The 20,966-nt window shown below is 40.8% G+C and overlaps 1 protein-coding gene across 6 annotated transcripts in view; it reads right to left on the minus strand.

Annotated features, from left to right (window-relative positions):
- Positions 1 to 20,966, minus strand: part of CACHD1 (cache domain containing 1) — a 230,649-nt gene that overhangs the window by 94,861 nt on the left and 114,822 nt on the right. For all 6 annotated transcript variants that reach the window (XR_012511191.1, XR_012511193.1, XR_012511192.1 and 3 more), the window contains exon 4: positions 9,565 to 9,671. Coding sequence is in view for 2 of the 6 variants with exons in the window: in XM_045512456.2 (XP_045368412.2) it covers positions 9,565 to 9,671 (107 nt within the window). In the remaining 4 variants the exon portion in view is untranslated. The remainder of the gene's footprint in view (positions 1 to 9,564; positions 9,672 to 20,966) is intronic.

Consider the following 20,966-nt stretch of genomic DNA (forward strand, 5'->3'; position numbering starts at 1 on the left):
GGACAATCCAGAATCAGCACAGGATCTACTGCTTTACCTTTTTCCTTTCTAGCAGACCATTCCCAGAGGATCCCAAGGTCAAGGTGGTCTCCAAACATTCATGGCAGGAGTAAGAGAAAATGCACCAAGATGAAGTTCTCAAGCCTGGATGATCATCACAATCAGCTGTGGAAACCTACAGGTTCCTAAGCTTTAACAAGCCAATCAGCCAATTCTGTTTCACTAGGTCTGGGTTGAGGGGACAAAGAGCAGGTATTGTTGACAAAGCACTTCAGGTGACCCTGATCATCAGCCAGGTTTGGTACAACTGGACCAAGGCATTAAAGTCCTGTCTTGTTTCCTTAGCTTTACTTGCTTCCTAGATGCTCCGTCTTCAGTGTATAAATATTGTCTAGTTGTCCTCATTTAAAAAACTAGCAGCAGCAGAGATAACGAAACCCTTCCTAGATCCTACGTCTTCCTAAATTATCAGTGACCTTTCACCTTTTCTCCACCAAGCAACTTGAAAAAGAGGTCCACACGAATTCTCCGCTTCTTGCCATCCATTCACCCCTCATCTAATCATTTTGTTTTTGCCACCTCTGGATGAACTAGTCTACCTGCAATTTCCTCTCTCTCCCAGGCTAACGACCCTTCCACCCACCTTCCACAAAGCTCTCTCATCTGCCCCGCTGAAATTAAAGTCTGTCAAGTGGCTGACTCTGTCAAGCTGAAAAACAAAACACCAAACCCAAACCCAACTCGTCAGACTGATAGACAAGGCCCATCAATGTCTGGCTTAGTGCTGCCTTCAGTTTCTGTTGCTTATTCCCTCACACAGTGACCCACGCTGGCTGCCCATTTCCGGATTCTGAAATGGGAACTGTGTCCTTTAAGACTATTGTCTTTCACGTGAAAATGAATATATGGATGTATATGTATGACTGAAACATTATGCTGTACATTAGAAACTGACCAACTGTAACGAACTATACTCCAAAAAAAAAAAAAAAAAAAAAAAAAAGAAGACTGTTGTGTTTTAAGACTCAGCTCAATCTCACAAGCTGGGTCAAGGGCCCCAGGCTTACCTTTATCACAACGGCATTTAGCACCTTAACCCTGTTTGTCTGTTGATTTTCCTCCTCCTCTCTGGGCCCCCAAACACCCACACTTACACAAGGTTGTGAGCTCTCTGAGGGAAGGAACTGCCTCAGTCACCCTGTGTCTGCCATCGAAATGGCCATAAAGCTGTCACCAAGAGCACCATGTTATAAGGGAGAGAGATGAAGGAGTCAGGGTTAGTCCTGGTCTCGGGGTTTGGTGCTACCTGACACGTGGAGCCGGGGCCGAGAGGAAGCCTGGGTGGGCAGAGAGGAGATGAGAGGTTTGGTCCAGGACACAAAGAGTGTTAACTATCAGAAGGCAGAATGCAGTGACGGAGAGACATGTCTTCATCTACCGTAAGGAGCCCGTTGGATGAGGACACAGAAGTTTCGTCAGGTCAATAACAATTTGCTGTTTGACTTGAGGAAGCCCAGTTAAGTTCTCTGGGCCTCTTTCTCACCTATAATATTGAGTGAATATTCTTCCTTGGTATCCATGGTTAAGAATAAGACAAAAGTATAAAATGGTTTTTGAGGTACCAAGAAGAAATGGATCAATTTCCTTGTGTGCATTATATGAAATCACTATAGCTAGCTTCATGCAAATAATATTGTTCATCTGGACGGTCTCTCTCGAGTCTCCATATGCCTGAGACATTTATATGTGCTGTTAAACTAAGGAAACCAGTGCTAATTTACAGCATATCACAACTACATTCTTTTCTTCACAAAGGTCCTTTCAAAAGTCTTGGTTATCTTGCTATAAAGATGAGGCAACAAAAGGACAAAGAAAATCCTACTTCTCTTCATTCACTTGCTCCTTCAAGAAGCACTTACTGTGTACCTGCTATGGGCAAGGCACTGCGTGTTTAATTTTGTGTATATACATAGATACATACATTCCCACACACATGAACGTAAACTGAATCAAATAACCTCAAGAATCTAGATTTCTAAGTGACTGTGTAGTTTGTAGATGTTATACAAATAATGATCACAACTTTTATGATAATAAAGCAATCATGAAGCTGGAGTAATTAGGCATTTAAAAAAAACCCCTAGAAATCCCTAGTTTGGTTGATTTTTATTCTTCTATTTAAGTTTTTAGGTAGAACATAGCTTTACACTTCATGGGTATTAGCACCCTTAACAGATAATTTTCAAGGTGTTTTAAAGAAAAGCGATAAACCGACAGCACATAGCCAGTCTTTGTCATTCACAGCAGGAAGCGATGAAGTCACTGAAATGAGCAGCACGGTCCACAGCCTCCAGTGCCCACCTGTACCTCCTGGAGCACGTACTGCTGTAGAGTGACTCGCAAACGCCCCCTGCACCCCGTGACTCCCGCTTCTCAATGAAGACCGCAATGCGGCCAAGATCGAAGTTTGCAACTTCAAATGCTCTTTAAATCAAACACAATAAAGAAAGTCCAGACACTTTTTCTTTTGGTGAGAAAGACTAACTCCCACTTCCACTCTCACCTCAGTTACATAACGCAAGAGAGCAAGAGGCAACTTTCCTTGGACTCTTCAAATACACTCTCTTTAGGGATCAGGCTACACACAAGAAAATAGCTCAGCAGGAACTTAAAAAAAGAGCGAGAAAGTGAGAGAAACTAGAGATAAAAGCAGGAAAGACCCTGAGCAAAACATTACCAGCACCATAATGTAACACATGCGCTGTCAAACGTTAGTTATTTGAATGGAATCAGGGACAAGGAGTCAATTTAGAAAGCACAGATCTGGCAGGGGTGGTTTTAAGAGAAAGAATACACATGTGTGTTGGATGGACGGACACATGACCTAGTTTTGGATAAATGAAGCTAAGAATGGTTTACAGTTTATGTGAGTCTGTTTCCAGCTAGTCTGAGAGGCAATCTGAAACTGTGTTATCAATTAGGGACCCATTGATGGATTATATACAGTCTGAAAGAGCCTAAGGCTGGACATCTTACAGATGTAAATATCAGACATGCGATAGCCTACGAAGCACATTAATTGTGCTCTGAAAAGGGTCATGAGCTGGAGAGGAGGAAAAGGGGGAGCTCTGAGGTCACCCTTCACCATCCACCACTCCTCTCCTATTACAAATGACTGCTCAAGAATGTGGACTTTGGGATGTAGCCACTGCCTGGTGGAATGTCACAAAACTTCAAATACAAGCGAGTCAGTTCTCAAATACCTGAATACTGCCAAAAACTGCTTGTAAATCTAGCTACGTCAGCTGCACCAAGAACAACTCTGAGAACAACTCTTGTTAGGTAGTATCTCAGACTTGAGACATGCTCTTGGAAAGAGCAAAATTCAAGATCTGATCTTAATTACAAACCTCTGCCCTCACATCCTCTTCCTCCCTACCTCTCCCTTGACAAATACATACTGTAATAGAACAGCATTTTGTCGGACCCCCAATTATCTGTGTAGCTGAGTTCTACTCTAAAACCTCAGTCACAAAAGAGAATCTTGGCTATAACTAACAGGTCTTCAGTGCCTCTTTCCCTGGCCTCGCTCCCAGCTGATCAGCTTGCTTCCTAATTCTCTGAGAAAACAGAATCACTATGCAGGGCATGTCCCGGGGTCCCGGCACTACACTGACCATTAGGGCACCTCTACACATGCAATCCCCGCCCCCCGTTAAGGATGAATCCTCTGGGCTTCTACATCCTCTGCTTGGAATCCCACCATCTCTTGCCTAATCAAGGAAAAGGCTCCAGCAATTGTCTCTTCTCGCGCCTCACTTTTCTCCACGGGATCATTACCTCTGGCACATAACCTTGCTGTAATTTCTCTCCATTTAAAAATATTCTCTTGACTTCACATGGCCCTCCAGCTTTCCTTTCAGCAAACCTTTGGAGTTCCTGTATTTTTTTAAAATGCTGATTATTTACATTTATTTATTTTTATTGAAGTATAGTTGATTTACAATGTTGTGTTAGTTTCTGGTGTACAGCACAGTGATTCAGTTATACACACGTATATATTCTTTTCCATTACAGGGTATTAAAAGATATTAAAGGTAGCTTCCTGTGCTATACATTAAAGACCTTGTTGTTTATCTATTTTATATACAGTAGTTTGTATTGGCTAATCCCAAACTCCTAATTTATCCCTCCCCTATCCTTTTTTTCCCCTTCGGTAACCATAAGTTTGCTTTCTATGTTTGTGAATCTATTATTATTTTGTAAATAAGTTCATTTGTATCACTTTTTAAGATTCCACATATAAGTGATACGATGTTTTCCTTTTATTTTTTATTGAAGTATAGCTTATCTAAGTACACAGATCTTAAATGTGCAGCTCAATGGATTTTTACATGTACCCACACCCATGTAACCACCACTCAAATCAAGACATGGACATGTTCTGGCACCTCGAGGGTTCCCAATTAACCCCTCTCCTCCAAAGATAACCATCTTTCTATCACCATGGGTTAGTTTTGCCTGTATGATATTTGTCTTTCTCTGTCTGACCTACTTTACTTAGTATGATAATCTCTAGATCCATCCATGTTACCACAAATGGCATTATTTCATTCTTTTTTATGGCTGAGTAGCAATCCATTGTGTATATGTACATGTGTACACATACACACACACAAACCTCAACTTCTTTATCCAATCATCTGTAGATGGACATTTAGGTTGCTTCCACGTCTTGGCTATTGTAAACAATGCTGCTACAAACATTGGGGTGCAGGTATCTTTTTGAATTAGCATTTTCTCAGGATAATACCCAGAAGTCGGATTGCTGGATCAAATGGTAACTCTATTTTTAGTTTTTTAAGGAACTTCCATATTGTTCTCCACAGTGGCTGCACCAAATTACATTCCTGCCAACAGTGTAGGAAGGCCCCTTTTGGGAATTCATATACTACATCTTCTTTTTTTAATCCCCAAAATTCTCTTTTTTATTGAAGTGTAGTTGATTTACAATGTTAGTTTCAGGTGTACAGCAAAGTGATTCAGTTCTACATATACACACCTATATATTTTTTTCAGATTCTCTTTCATTTCAGCTCACTACAATAAATTGAATATAGTTCCCTGTGCTATATAGTAGATCCTTGCTGTTTATCTATTCTATATATGGTAATGTGTACCTGTTAATCCCAAACTCCTAATCTATCCCTCCCTCTTCCTCCCCACCAGTAACCACAGTTTGCCTTCTATTGAGTGAGTCTATTTCCAGTTTGTAAATAAAATTTGTATCTTTCTGTAGATTCCACACATAAGTGGAGTTCATGTACTTCTTATCTCCACCTCCTTCCCTCCATTCTTAAGAGCTTGAACCAATGAGAATCAGCCTATCATTCTATTCTATTGCTCCACCACAACCTTTGACAAGTTCACCAATAACCTCTTCTTGCTAAATTCAATGGTTAGTTTTCTTAGCCTTCATCTTTCCCCCCCTATATTATATGGTGTGTTTTATTTATTTTCCCCATTAAAAAAATGAAGTATAGTTGATTTACAATGTTGTATTAGTTTCTGGTGTACAGCATAGTGATTCAGTCACATATATACACAACATAGATTCTTTTTCGTTAAAGGCTACTATAAGCCATTGAATATAGCTCCTTGTGTATACAGTAGGACATCGTTGTTTGTCTGTTCTGTACATAGTGGCTTGTATGCGCCAATCACAAACTCCCAGTTTATCTCTCCCTCCCCACTTCCCCAAAACCAGTAACCATAAGTTTTCCATGTCTGTATTACTGGGCCTACTTAACAAAGTTGGTCTTTCCTCCTCCTTCTGGAAACACTTCCATCATTCGGCTTCAGGGAGATGGCTCTCTTGGTTCTCCTACCAGACTGACTTCCATCTCAGATTCCTTTACTGCTTTCTATTCATTTCAGTGACCTCTATGTGGTAAAGTGTCCCAAGACTCAGTCCCTGGACCACTTCTCTTTTTTTATCCACAGCCACTTGCTACGTGATCTTACTTAGGCTCATGATTTAAATACTTGCCTATACACAACGAATCTCAATGATAAACCTCCAGTCTGGCTCATTCCCAGGACTCCAGACTTGTATATACCACTGTCTCTGAGACATTTTCACTTGGATAACTAATACCCATCTCAAACTTAACTTCTCTAAAGCTGAAATGCTGATTCCTTGCCTCCCGCACAAACCTGCTCTTCCCCCAGGTCCCCATCACAGTAAATGGCAACTGTGTCTTACTCAGTGGTACCTTGGACGTCCTTCCCAACTCTTACTCTCACACACCCTAGCCCCCACCGACTCCAATAATCAGCAAATCCCATTGGTTCTACCTTTGAAACATACTCAGAATCCAACAACCTCTCACCACCCTCACTGTTACCACACTATTGAATTTTGGACTAACCTCCTAAATGGTCTCCCTGCCTTGCTATATATAGCCTATTCTTGCCACAACAGCTTGTAAACCTTTTAACCTAAAATGAATCATGTCATTTCTCTGCTAATCCTTTTCCTCCCCACCCACTCCCCATCCCACGCCACTGCCCCTTAGAACTTTTATTTCATTCAGAGCAAAAGCAACAGTTCCTGATAATTGCCAGTAAAGTAAGGCTCTTGATAACCTGGCCCCCATCTCGCTCCCTGGCCTCATTTTCTTACATTCATCTTCTTCACTGAACCACAATTGTTGTGGACTTCTTGCTGTTTCTGTGGACACCAAACATTTTCCCAACTCAAAGCCTTTTCCTGGGATACACTTTCTCCAGTTTTCCTTGTAGTTTACAGCCCCACTCACTCAGATCTCGCTGGTGAGCCCCCATTTCAAATAGTAAGGTTCCTCCTCCCTCCTGCCTCCCGCTCCGCCCCCCTCTCCGGCCAACAGCGTCCCCTATGTCTCATCCCCGTGTTATTTCCCCCCGTAACACTCACCATTATCTGACATGTATATTTATCTGTCCATTTGTTTAAGATCTATGTCCCCTGGCTCCCAGAATATACGCATTTTGTTTTCAGCCAATCTTGTGCAAAGGAGAGTGTTTACCACATCGAAAGTGCTTAACAGATAATTTGTTGAATGAATTCTTATTGTACTGATTCATTCCAGTTAGTAGGCAGGAAGCCATTACCTGGCAAAATGGCTTCTGTATTCACTAAGAAGAAGGCACAACAGTACGACTATTAACGATGGAGCGAGAACTCAACCACATGCTCATTATTAGAAACAATGAACAGACACAACACAAGGCAATGAGGAGGCGGCAGCAGCTTCCAGATCCTCCAAGGTCAGGCCCACTGAGGTGAGTGACCCTGGCTCCCAGGTGAGCGCCCACCACCCTCAGTCCACCCCAGCCTATGCCTTCTCATGGTCCCAGTCACACGGCCAGGAGGGTAACGGAGCTTCACGCAGAACCTCAGCCCCAGGCTGGGGACCTACCATCAGAGATGTGTTAAGAAAGGTACTGACTACCAGGAACAAGTGGAAATACATTAGAAAAGAGCCTGCAATTCCTTCTTGTTTTATTTTTCCTGATTATAAGCACAACACATGCTTAGGTCAAAGTTCAGGAAATTAATAAGTAAAAATACCCTACTGCTTCCTCACTAAAGAGACGTATCAACATTTGTGTGAGCCCTTCTAGATCTTAAAAAAATAAAAGAGTAATGCACTATATTTTTCTCATTAATTCAAAAGCCCACAAATTAACATGTACTGTAAGAATTTTAACTACATAAAATGTTGGATGCATGGTGTATTTCTGGGACACATTTAAACTGATCCTATTCAAAGACTGCTATTTCAGCCTCCAGCCTTCAGGCCCAGCAGCATGCCTTGTGTTCCTGAGCACACCCGAGAGAAAGGGGGCAAATACTGAATCTGGGCATCGAAGACTCAAGTTCCAGCTCTGTGCCCTGTGCCACCTTTGCAGTCTTTCATCATTCATTTTCTCTGCCCATTCCAAGCCCTTATCTACTCTCTTCAGTTATTTTTTTACGAAAAATATCTCAACTGAGCCTCCTTTCCAGGCGTAAACCCCACCTGCTCCCGAAGGCCTCCAGATTCTCCAACTTCTTTTTGTTTTTTTATTTTTTGTTTTTTTTTTAACATTTTTTATTGATTTATAATCATTTTACAATGTTGTGTCAAATTCCAGTGTTCAGCACAATTTTTCAGTCATACATGGACATATACACACTCATTGGCACATTTTTTTCTCTGTTAGTTACCATAACGTTTTGTGTAAATTTCCCTGTGCTATACAGTATAATCTTGTTGTAGAATAGATAAACAAGATTATACTTTTTTTGTTTTAAATGTCCAAATTCGTTAAATGTTGGTCCAGGCAGTATGCGGCTGGGTTGGGTCACATTAGCTAGCAGCTATAGTTTTACTGTCCTTAAGTGATCGAAAGCTTGCCGTTCTTTCTTTCCAGATCTAATAGATTAGCTGGTTTGTACACATGATGCCCAAAGACTATACCTAGAATTCTTTCCCTGGACCAATACTGGATGGGGTTCTAAAAGTAAATATTCTGGTCCTCTGGCTCCTCTCAGGTTTTACACGTCTCCAAGAGACCTGGAATTTTGGAAATACAGCTCTTCATGTCTAAGGATTAGTTCCCTCATCTCTCCAGTAATGATGGAAATCTCAGGACCCTTCTGAATCTCAGATAATTCGTTGGTAAAATCCTAGGATTGAGGCTGGCAGGTGATTTCTAAAGGTACCTCCAGCTCTCAAAAGGTGAAACCTTCAGGTTCTGAGGTTCATCAATCAGCAAGTGTACATAACAAGACAAATAGCGGGAGAAATAAAGACTGGAACTCCAGAGAAAGAAAGCAGAGACACTGAGCTGCTTTGGAGCTCTACGTAACTATGCTTACAGGCACCCTGGTACTTATTACTATTGCACGTGACTGCGTTTCAACAAGACCAGGAGGGAAGTTCAACCTCAACATATGCTCAGTCATCTGTATCCAGAGATACAAAACTTGCCGATACAAAGGGCCAAGTGTATTCATTACACTATGTCATTTTATATGAGGGACTTGAGCATCTGCAGATTTTGGTATCGATGGGGGTCCCTGGAACCAACTGCCTGCAGATACTAAGAGATGGCTGTATAGCACCGTGGTACCGTTCATTAGTAGAAAAGCTCCCTCATCAAAAATCAAATAAATTTAAAATTCTAAATAGGGAATACAAATAAAATTCAGTATTTCCTAATGCAAAGATAACTGGGTCTCTTAATTAACTTTTAAAATAACAGATGTGAAACTGCTAACAAAGGAGATAATGAAGACTCTAACAAGGTACAAGGCATATATATTCCATATATACAGACGCACATAGTAAATGCCCCACACATGTCTGCTTGATTTTCTTTTTTCCTTAAGTGTCAACTTTCCAGAAAGAAATACCCAATTTTAAATATATATAATTTTTCTTCAAAACTAAAAGGAAATATCTGAAGTAATACATTTATTCAACTTGAATGTGGTGTAATATAGTTCACCTTTATAAAAACCAAGAGATTACTGACCTGAATTTAAGTCTCGTCCTGGATTGAAGGCCCGGCTATTAACAGTAGTAGACAGTCGATCACAACTAATTGTTCTAGATACATTGGTATTAAAGTTCCCATCAAATCTGAAACAAGAAAATTAGCAATATTTGGTATTTATTCAATCCAGCAAACTAACCAGCAAAAGTAATAGTCCATACGTACTGTGTACAAAATAAGCCAGCCAATAAACAGTAAAATTGCCATTAAATTTTAAATATTAAAAGAAAATCACTTCAGAATAGTACGGAGAAAGAATAACATCTGCATCTAGAAGGTTTTAGAAATCAAGTTCAACTCTAAGGAGATTAAAAAAAAAACCGTCCTCCAAGCCAACTCTTCCACCAATGAATCTGAGTCAGGTACTATGAATAAAATCATACGGAAAATAGATTTGACAAAATTCAGACTAGGATGACAAAAATTCAGATGAGCTCTGATGTGGTATATGAAGCAGTTCTTTACATTTTCCTGTCTGAAAACCAAAGACCAAGAACAGCAACAGACATAGTGAAGGAGAAAGATCGAGACTTCAGACTTTGCTCTGTCACTATTAAATGTGTGACTGCACAAGTTCTCCAGTTTGTCTGAGCCCTGGTTTTCTTATATGAGGAAAAAAAAGAAATAATAAAATTTATTTTCTAAAGCTGTCAAAAAGATTGTCAATAATGTACCAAAGTTCTTCTCATGATACATGACACACGGCTTGCACCTTCCAGGTGGTAATGCAGGTGAGGCCAAGGTCTCTCCAGATTTCCTGCGCTACGCTAGCACCAGAGTTGGAGCAACGCCATTCCTCTGGCTAGCAGCTGCTCAATACATACTAGTGACTCATGTGCCAGAGCAAACAACAATCTATAAGAAAATAATAGGAAAATGTACCAACTCATTTATGTATAATCACTAGGGGTATTTTTAAGTGAATTAAATTCAGAATTAACAAAAGAGAAAAATTTTAAACTTCTAAATAACATATTTACGATTTCAGATACTGAGAAGATTCATGAGGTTTCTAAGAGTTACCCACAAATAAACTCATGAAATTAGGTTTTTAAAACCTATTTGTTTTAAAATGTGTATCTCAGATGATAAATGTCATTAATGGAATTCCATGAACACAGGTAGAAAAGCTATGTAACCCTGGCAATATCATGCTAAAAATCAAGATCTGCTTGACTATTCACATGAACTTTGATTTTCTGAATCTTATAATATGTAAGAACTACTCAGATGAACTGATTATATGAGCAAAGGGGTAAGTTTTCAAATAGTGTGTTGAGATCCAAAACAAAAGTTCAACAGTTTTGTTTTGATACATATCATCTCAAAGAAGGAGACCTTTTAAGAGATTTTAAGAGACATTTCATCCAGCCTCTTACCCAGTACAGAATTGCATCAGCATTGTCAACTGTGCCTCTAAGGACACAGTTGCTTCACCAATGTGGTCATGCTCCCTTGGACCTGCTCCAACCTGTCTAGACTAGAAGACTGCTGCCTCAAAAGCCACAGATGGAGAGAGAAGGAGAGATTAATACACCGGCAGCTGCCTGTGCACACGCTGGCAAAGCAGCATAATCCCACTGTCCCTCTCTTGTTTTAGCATTTAACATCTGTGAAGCAAGAGCAGCACTCTACAAGGAACTCACTTGATCTCCACGTGCTAGATAGCCCCATTAGACCTGTTCCCTCACACACTTTTAAAATAAAAGACATTTCATATTTAGGCTCTGAGGGCTACCTGGTCTCTGTCACCACTACTCAACTCTGCCATTGTGGTGTGAAAGCAACCAAAGAGAATTTAGAAAAGAATAAATGTGGCTGTGTTCCAGTAAAACTTACTTTTCAAAGATAGGTGGGTGGTGTGCCAGACTTGTTTCACTACCCCTGGTCTGCACCAGGACAGTCCAAGAGAATTCTCTGAGATGATGAAAATGTATTATTTCCATACTGGGCAATATGGCAGCCACAGGTGGCTACCAAGCATTTGAAATGTGACTAATGTAACTGAGATACTAAAATTTCTACTTTGCTTACTTTTGATTTAAATATAAATTGTCACTGAAGAGTGGCTACCACACTGGATGATGCAAGTCTAGAAGGTTCTCCCGATTATCTGCTTCATCATCCCTCAGGATGTTCACTTACCATTTCCCGAGAAAGTCCAACTCTGACTGTGGGGGACTTCCTAGTCTACGTCACCAATGTGGTCACGCTCCTTTGGACCTCCTCCAATCTGTCTAGACTAGAAGTGTCCCCGACTTCTCTCAAAGCACATGCATAATGTTTAATTTATGGCTCCATTTGTGTATTTCTTTAGTGGGTGGATTTTTATGGGTCAGGCTACATGAATAGACAAGAGCCCCTTGAGAGCAGACACCACGTCTTGTTGGTTTTATTCTCCACTGTGTAGATGTAACAGTATTGTTCTTGCCAAAAGCAAGCACTCATATTAACTGATCTTCTATGAACATCCATCAGCTCTATTCTGGGTTCCCCCAGAAGGCTCCAGAAGTCCAATAACTGAGGACCACGACTCAGATAGATGGCTCCTAATTACTGAAAGTCTGGCCGTATCAGAAGCACCTGGAGGCATGCTAGAATGCAGATTCCTGGGAGCTACCCTGGAAGAGTCTGATTTAGTGAGGCTGGGGTGAGGCCCTGGAATCTGACTGACAGGCTCTCCAGGAATGAGAAGCCCTGGAACCCTGTCATGCAGATTCCTTCAGAAATAAAGCAGTAAAATGACTTTCTGTGTGAGCACGGGTTCTTCCCCGTACGCCTCAGAGAGACCAGGGACAGAGGGTCTTCCAATTTGAATCAAGAGAACAGAGTCAATCTCAGGGATGCCTGAAACTCACAGCTGGGCTTTGCTGGACAAATTACAAACCCCTTTTAAACCTGCCCTTCTCACAGTTGAGGAAGGTGACACCAAGGAACGCGCAGCACATCAGGGACCTAAGAGATTAGATTGTGTCACCTAACTCCCTGCACAAGGATGAGCCACACACCACACTGCTTCATGTCAGGGACACAGAAGGAAGAACTCGCTAAAGGGAGCAGGCAACTCAAGAGAGTTACTCATAATTTCTGCCAGGAGAAGCGTAAGCCTGCAGAGAGCCCCTGTCCCCCTGGATGGAGTCTCCACCGCCAGGACCCATGCCATCAGCCCCACCCCTGGAGAAGGCTGAGGACCAGTGCTGAGCACATACAGATTCCCTGGGCCTTTGTGAAATGTTTGCTCCTGGGACCAGGGAGACCACAGAACTATTTTTACAGGCTGTTTTCCTTTTTGTACTGAAAAGATCACCTCTAAGAGCATTCAAGAAAACATTTTTTATAACAATAAAAATGGAAATGACACATTAACGAAAGTAGGTGCTCAGTAAACATTTGTCAGTCATAAAATGGTTTCACAATGTTGTGCTTGTCACCAATAATCTACCCAACCTTCTCTTCCCACCGTCTCCCAACCTCCAGTTGTAAGTAGACCAGTCCCTCAACACATGTTTCCCTCTTGGGTCCCAACTGTGATGCTCTGCAGGGTCCACTGCGCCCATTGTACAAAGCCCAGCTCTTCCCATTCTCCTCCCAGGAACTCCTCGTCAGCCCCAGCCTATCTGAGCCCTTTCTCCTCTAAATGATTGGTGCCACTCTGCATCTTAATTCATGCTTGTGTCTCTTCCCCTAGTTTTTAAGTTTTGTTTTGTAATCAGGCTTAACATAGCGCCAACATAGTTGATGTCTGAGAGATACAGATTGGTTAGTTTTAGATTCTGCTTAAATCAACAAAAGTCTAATAGATAAAAATTCTAAAATAAGATTGATTATAAATAATGAGCAAGTTATCTTACTTTTATTTTGCCTTCCCCATGTACTAACAAGGGTGTAGTGAGGGGAAATGCCAACATATTTTGTTATGGAAAACTTACTGTCTAAACCCTACCCCACAGCACTTCAATTCCCAATTCTCTCTAAAACCTTTCACCTATTTGAGAAGTCTGAGTTCTACCAATGGAATTGTTAGTTACTTGAGGATTTATATTTCTTTCTCGGGTCTAGCACATTGCTGGGAAAGTATAGTTCTCCATACATTTTCTTATTGGTGGCTGACCAATGTGGAAGAGGGCTAAGTCACTGGAAAGTTGATATATTTTATTCAGTCATATTCATGAACATCTATGATAAACAAGGAACTGCCAAAGCATGGTATGTCCTGGTCAGGGGCATGGTTTCAGAGGTACAAAGACCTGGACTGGAGTTTGGGGTTAAATCGCTTATTGCTGTTGAACTCTTGCATAGAACCCACATTTTCTAAACACCCATTTTTCTCATTTATAAGATGGTGATAAGAATAGTATCATTTTTTTCATAATTTCATAATTTCATAATCAGAAAACAGCTCTTAACGAGCCTGGTACACACTAAACATTTAATAAATAATGAGAACTACTATTGGATGTATTAGTAATGGTAACAGTTAACAGCTACTGTGTTACATTATACTATCACAAGGCTATTCCAAGTGTTTTATGTGGATTAACTCATCTAATCTTCACAAACCTGAGGGAAATACTATTATTATCATCTGAAGACCAAGAAACTGAGGCAAAGAAATGTTAAATTAAGAAGCCCAAGGTTCACAGACGGGAAGTAACAGAACCAAGATTTGAACATAAATTTCTCATCATAATGAATATATTATACTGTATCTCAATCAATCAATCATCATCAACTCTAGCTAAAACAGCTAAAGTAGAATTCAGTTCTCTCAAAGGAAAAGATTACTCTCAAAGCTTGTGGGGCTTAGAGGAAACCTTTGCTTTTTACTTAATAGGAAATGACAGTAGCTAAATATAAAGCTTCACAATGGACAGCTACAGAGAAAGAACTCTATGGACAAAGACAAGGATGCAGAGGAAGAGGAAGATGCTATTAAAGGCAGATGTTCTCTATCAACTGCAGATAACTGAGATTTTCAAAATGTCTACCACTGGCACACCTATGGAATTGGCCATTTGTGGGTTTATCTTTTATTATTTCATTCCAGAAGAACCTCAAGCTCCCTTCCCATCCACCACTGAACTGTGAGAGGTTTCAGGGAACGGGTGGCAGCCAGAAGTTCCAGATGGACAGAAGAGCGTGTACGTCTTCTGCATGGAGAAGAGACAACAGCAGATCTGGTGCCAGCTTGCACCAATGTTCTCTTTTTCCTGGTACCAACTTTCTCCTCCAAGAGAAAGACCCACGCATTCTGGTAATCTGATGACCTTAAACAAATAACTTATGTACAAAAAAGATAAAATAGAAATAAGAAAAGGCCAAGAAAGAAGACATTTCACCAAATTTCTGAAAAATTCTCACACAGGACAATGAATTCAGGATGCTGGATAACATAATGGACAACGGCCACAATTTAAGTTTTATAGTAAATGTGGGTAAGATGTAAGACTGCAACAGCTCAGGGAAGCTCTAGCTGATGTGGTCCAAACACACAGCCTTTCAGAAATTAACTTGATCTAGAAATAAAATGTAAAATACCCGAAGCAGCTCTTTTTCTGAAAGAATCCATAGAACAATCCTGATGTTTGAGAATTAAATAACCACTTTGCAGGAGAACCTCAGCCAGAGGGCAATTTGATCTAGTGTCTGGTTAGCTGATGGACATCTGGATTCTGAAAGTTTACTAGTAAAGGATGAAACCAGATTGTTACCTAATTTCAGAACGTGATTTAATTCTTGCTCCCTGGGTAATGTGCACACAGTGAATGCCAGTGGTTCTAAGTTAATTTATTCCTATCAAGCCTACATCTGATATTTAAAGGATTCAGAGAAAGGTTAACCACTCTGCTTCCCCCTGCTTCTTGCTACATGGAATCTTTACATGGCAATGTAAAGATGAGTTCCTGCACACGTGCTGAAGTCAGCTCTGGAGCATGCACTCCCCAGTGGAGTTAATATGAAATGCCCAGTAATAAACCTTGCTCTGCTCTGATGGCTGCCGGCCCTGCTGATGCGCAAGTTGGGTTATGGAAGCAGGTGTCGACAGAGGGCTTAAGAGATACAGGAGGCGGGTGTGTCCCAAGTTGGTGAATCAGCTAGGAGAAGTGATTACGTGAGCAAAAGTCCTTGATTCTCTCTCCACCTTCCACTCCCTTGCACTCACTAATGCTTGCTTCTCTTCTGGGCTCCAAACACAGCAGTAAAACTTGCTCAGCTATCCTTGCTACACTAGTTACCTCCGGGCCCCAGAGGAACAGCTGCCCTGCCTAAGACAGGAACCCGTTTTATGCACACGTGCCTTTGAGAAAAAGATTTAGGTAAAGAAACGTGCTACTTACCCTGATTTGGAGACTGTGAGGAATGTAAAGTTGCTGCTTACAATACTTTATAAAAACATGTCAGTTACTCTTAAGGGTTACCTCAAAGATTTTTCATTGAGAAGTATATTAGCCACTAGTCACATTTATCAAATTTCAGGTTTATGGAAAGGTTAAGAACTGGTCAGATTATAGATTTTTATATAAAATAAGTAGGTGACTCAACGTATCTTTATATCTGTCTTTTAAAATAAGAAATAACAGTAAGAGAACAATCCTATATAAATCTTCTGTAGACTCTCATTCTAAGAAGGGGAGATATTGGATTATGACTGCTTTCCATATTTATTTTCATAAGATAAAACCAGTGCCTGAAATTTAGTTTCAAGAGCAATAACTCCATCTTTCTTATAACCCCTTAAGTTAAAAAAAAGAAGAAAAAAAAAACTTCCTTCTAGATTTACTTTCATGAACAACCGATCGAAACTGCATCCCGAGGGAGAAAACAGAACTGTGACTCCCACTTTGATCTCTTCCCCATGGAGAAATTCACTCCCTGCCTGGCTTGCAAGATGTTCATTTGATTGACGTTTGCTCTGATGTGCAAACTGCTTTGAACTTCAGACATTTAATTCCCATCAGGCTGCAGTCATTTTTATTCTCCTTCAACAGGATTTACAAGCAGGAGATCAGCAAATGTAGAAGATAAAATAAATTTGCAGAAGCTTTGAATCTTACATCAAAACAGTGTTCAAGTGAGTTCCAATTGGATTTCATTCAGCCTCGATTCACAGTGTAAATCAACTTTTCAGTGGAGTCCCAGTTTTGAAAGAAAAAGATATAAAGGAGAGAGACACATTCACCAGTTGGGGTTTACTTTCTGAATCTCTTTCTTGGTCTTTGTGTAAATTTCCTATGGATGGTGATTTGCCAGGGAAATCACTCAAAACCTGGGTTTTCCTCAACATTTCCACGGAAGTCTGGCCAATCTATCACATAGCATGCAAAACCCACACCAACGATGTGGATTCCAAGGGTGCCGGTGAAATGCAGTATATCGTTCATGGGCACATTTTTCAGGTAATAATTTAAAAAGCAAATCCTTGTGTCTATCTCAGAAAAGAAAGGCTTACACTGATAGTTGAGTCCATAAATAAAGCCTATACGATGACAGCTAGTAGAGTAGGGGATATTTTTTCCTTGTTGGCTTGTTTTTCATCACTGCTACAGACAGGTACAAAAGGTTAAAAAAAAATACCCTACCATTTCTTACAGAAGCAAAATCTAGTGTCAGATCAGAAGCTGGTGTGGAACAAATGCTGTGAGGCTTCTGATGGAGCTCCCAGCACAAGGCAGACCCTTGCTGCTACTGCCACCCAACTGCCACGTTCCACTTTAAGAGCAGCACACATTTTTCTGGGACGCAAAGAAGGCAAACCCCTTGACCAGTAGCTACAGGAGCCTTGAAAAGAAGGTCTGGACACCAAAAAATGTCCTAGTCACGGCCCAACAGTGTCTGGTTCGCTAAGATATGACAAGGAGACATTTCACTTCACCTCCACTCAGCCAGGTTCCCGCTCATTCTTTCTGGGAAGTGTCTGCTCTCCAAATATTTGAGCAACACCAGTTGAAAAGAATTAAACAAGAACCTCCTTATCTTCCACTTAACCACCCATGAGAATAAAGTTAAACAAAGAAAGAGCTAAGATAAAAATCAAACATCTGCACTGGCAAATATTTAAACTGTTTGAATGGTGGAGGACGGGGTAAGAGTGGGATCACTTCAAAAAGGAACTATCACATTTATAAAGTAAATGATCCTCGACTCCCCCCCAACCGAGTTTACTTATTCAAACACCTAAATTAATGGGCAAACTGAAAAGCTGTCAAATAATGTGTAATCATGTTCCGAGAAATGGTTTTTCCTTCCATCTCCGTGGAGATTGGAGAGATAAGTCACATTCTTTCCATTCGTATCAGTAATAAGGATTAAACCTGCAGGGTTCAGCAACTCAGCCAGAGTGGAAACCAGGCTGGGTTCATATGCCCTTGGAAGGTAAGGCTTTTCGAGCAATAAAGCATCTCCCTCGCTATTAAAATCTAAATATCATACAAATCAGCCACATTTCTTTTCCCCACTGCAGCAGATCCCTGGGAGGTGGCCCTGATGTGACCTGTGTTTGGCTCCTAGATCCCATGTAATCTGCCTTCTCACACAAGCCTGGAAAATCACACAAGTGACATCTGGGGGAACTGGCCCCAGAACCACATGGAACATTTATCCTTTCACTGCCTCGTCACCAGGTTGGGGCAGGGGCACGTGAAGAATAAAGAACGGTATCTGGGAAAATAAAAGAGCAAACAGGCAGGTGGACAGAGGCCCAGTGGGACGCATAGGCTCCCTTTGTGCTGTTCCGTAGCCTCTGCCTTGTCCATCCTCCCACTTGACCTCTAACAAGGACTTAACGTACTTCACAGTTACTTATTTACATACTTTATCCCTTGGCAGGAAGATATAAGAGAGATCCTTTCCCATGTTTATCCCTAGAGCCTAGGGAGCCTGCCTGTGAAGGGTAAAATTTTAGTAAATGCTGAATGAAAAAAATGCAAAAAACTGAAGAGGCTGAGACTTGCTGGGATTAGAGCCTTAGAGCACAGAGCTTGTAAATTCGTGGGTTTTCTTCCTGCACATACGCTGCGTACTTAGGAAACAGCAGACAACCAGGAGCGGTGCGATACAGACATCAAAGAGAGGCACTAAGAACCTCAGAGTTGGCGGATGACCTTGGAGATGAACTGGCTCAATCTCTCAGGCACGTTCGCATCAGAGATAGACAAGGTCTGTCCAAATCTCCGTTTCGTAAAAGAAACACGAAACATAAGATGTGAAATACTTACAGCTAATGTGTCCTCAAAAGAAATTACTGACCCAATATTGAAAAGTTAATAAAGCTACGAGTGTGAAGATACTGGGTCCATCATCAGACCAGACTAGTCGAGTCTCCCAGAGAGATTATAGACACAGCGACTTTAAAAACATGACCTTCTCTGAAAACATTTAGATACTTTTGCACAAAAATGTATGAAAATCTCAAGGGAAGTCCTCTGCTACAATGGGGTCTATTTCTTACAGCTAGCATAGTCTACCAGGTATTTTCTTTTAAAGACTAGACAGACAGACAGCTAGGAAGGAAGCAAGCAAGCAGGAAAACCACAAGACCAAGACTCTCTAAAATCCATAAAAGGCCACTGATGAAATCAGTATTCTAGGCAGTGTGGCGGGTCTCCTGTCCCTCCTTCAGTGAAGGTCACTCAAGGAAAATCCAGAAAGCAGGACTGTCAGCAGACCTAAACGCTGGTGCTTTCTGCTATGAGAGTGCACATCAACAGTCCTGAAGATGTTTATCTGAGCGCACACACGCACGCACACACAGGGAAATGACATAAACTACTGCAGCACACACTTTTAAGACTGAAAAACAGACTAAACAGACAATGGGAGCTTTATCGTCAGCCTATTGAGGGTCATACAATAGCCTCAAGTGAAATTCTAAGAAGGAACACATAGTACAGCATTTCAACTGGCAGATACACCACTCCAATTTTACCACTGGCCAAAGTATTTTGTCACTAAGAGCAAAATGATGCGGAATCAGGAACCCTAGATTCAAAACCCAGCTCCCCTGAGTCCAGACACAACCTCTCTGCGCCCACTTCCTCACCTGCAAGATGGGGGAGCTGGTGGATTGTACCCTGCTGAGCTGTTGAGATCATAGGAAGAAAGTCATGTAAGTAAAATAATGTATACAGAGGAAAGTACGTTACTGTGGTATAAACATATGTAACTCCTTTACATAAGTTAAATACTGTAACTGAGCAGGCCTTCTGAAATGCAAAGCATTGTGCAAAATCTTTGTTCAATTTTGAGCTCAGCTCAAGTCCTTCTGGTACCGATATCTATAAAGACTGTATCTGTAACATTTTGCCTGCCTGCAGGTAATAATAATCTTTAACCAACAAGGCAGGAAGAATGACTTGAAAGACTGAGACTCGCCATTCATTACTTTGGGGGCAAAAACACAAAACACATCTTCCTGGGGAAATAGGAACTATGATAAAATTAAACTCAGTGGTCAAGAACCACGCTTGTCACATTATTTGACTTTGTGACATCAAAAGAACAAAAGCCTTTAGTGCAAAAGCACCTGGCTAAGTCACAGTGCTTTGTTTTTCATAAGAACAGTAACAGTAAGAAATAAAACATATATAGGGTTAAACATTTGTTTGTTGTTGTTTTGGGGAGGGATGGGAGGTAATTAGGTTTATTTATTTTTAGAGGTGGTACCCAGGACCCTGTCTATGCTAAGCATGTGCTCTACCACTTGAGCTATACCCTCACCCCTGGATTAAACATCTATCGTTTTTTCATGTGCACCACCTTAAAATAGGGTTGAAAAAAATTGGATTTGCCCACATGTGGGTCAGCTGTTACGTCTAGAAACATCATTTTATACAAAACTCAACTGTGCGTTAACTCAACAGTAAAACTACAGTTTCACTTTGCCCTCTCTCCTGAACTGCCATGTATAGAACATAACTGTGGGGGTGAAAATATTCATAGGATGAAAATAAAATGATGCTACAGGCTAACCTCAACTGCTTGCCAAACACCTCCTAAGAATGATCCACATGTGATTCAAAATCAAAATCAGTGGTTCATACTGAATTGATCTTCCTCTTAAATATCTTTTGTTCTTATTTTCCTGTGCTAGTTAATAGATGCCTCTCCTCTGAGATATTCAATTTAAAATTCAGAACCATTTTTTCAAATCTTCCCCCTAACTCAAATCTTCAGTAAAGTCTAGCTGACAGAATCCATATTATTCTATACTCCCTGTCTATGGATAATATTCTATGGAACCCACCACTGCCCAGGACACCTTTTTGTTTTCCTACAATCCTTCCTTAAGGTGTCATTACTTTCCTCCTGGATTATTAGGATGGTCCAACTTGACAAGCAACTTTCCTGTCCACCACAATTTATCCTTCACTTGCCAACTAATT

Source organism: Camelus bactrianus, chromosome 13 (genome assembly GCF_048773025.1).
Source record: "Camelus bactrianus isolate YW-2024 breed Bactrian camel chromosome 13, ASM4877302v1, whole genome shotgun sequence".
Lineage (NCBI taxonomy): Eukaryota > Metazoa > Chordata > Mammalia > Artiodactyla > Camelidae > Camelus > Camelus bactrianus.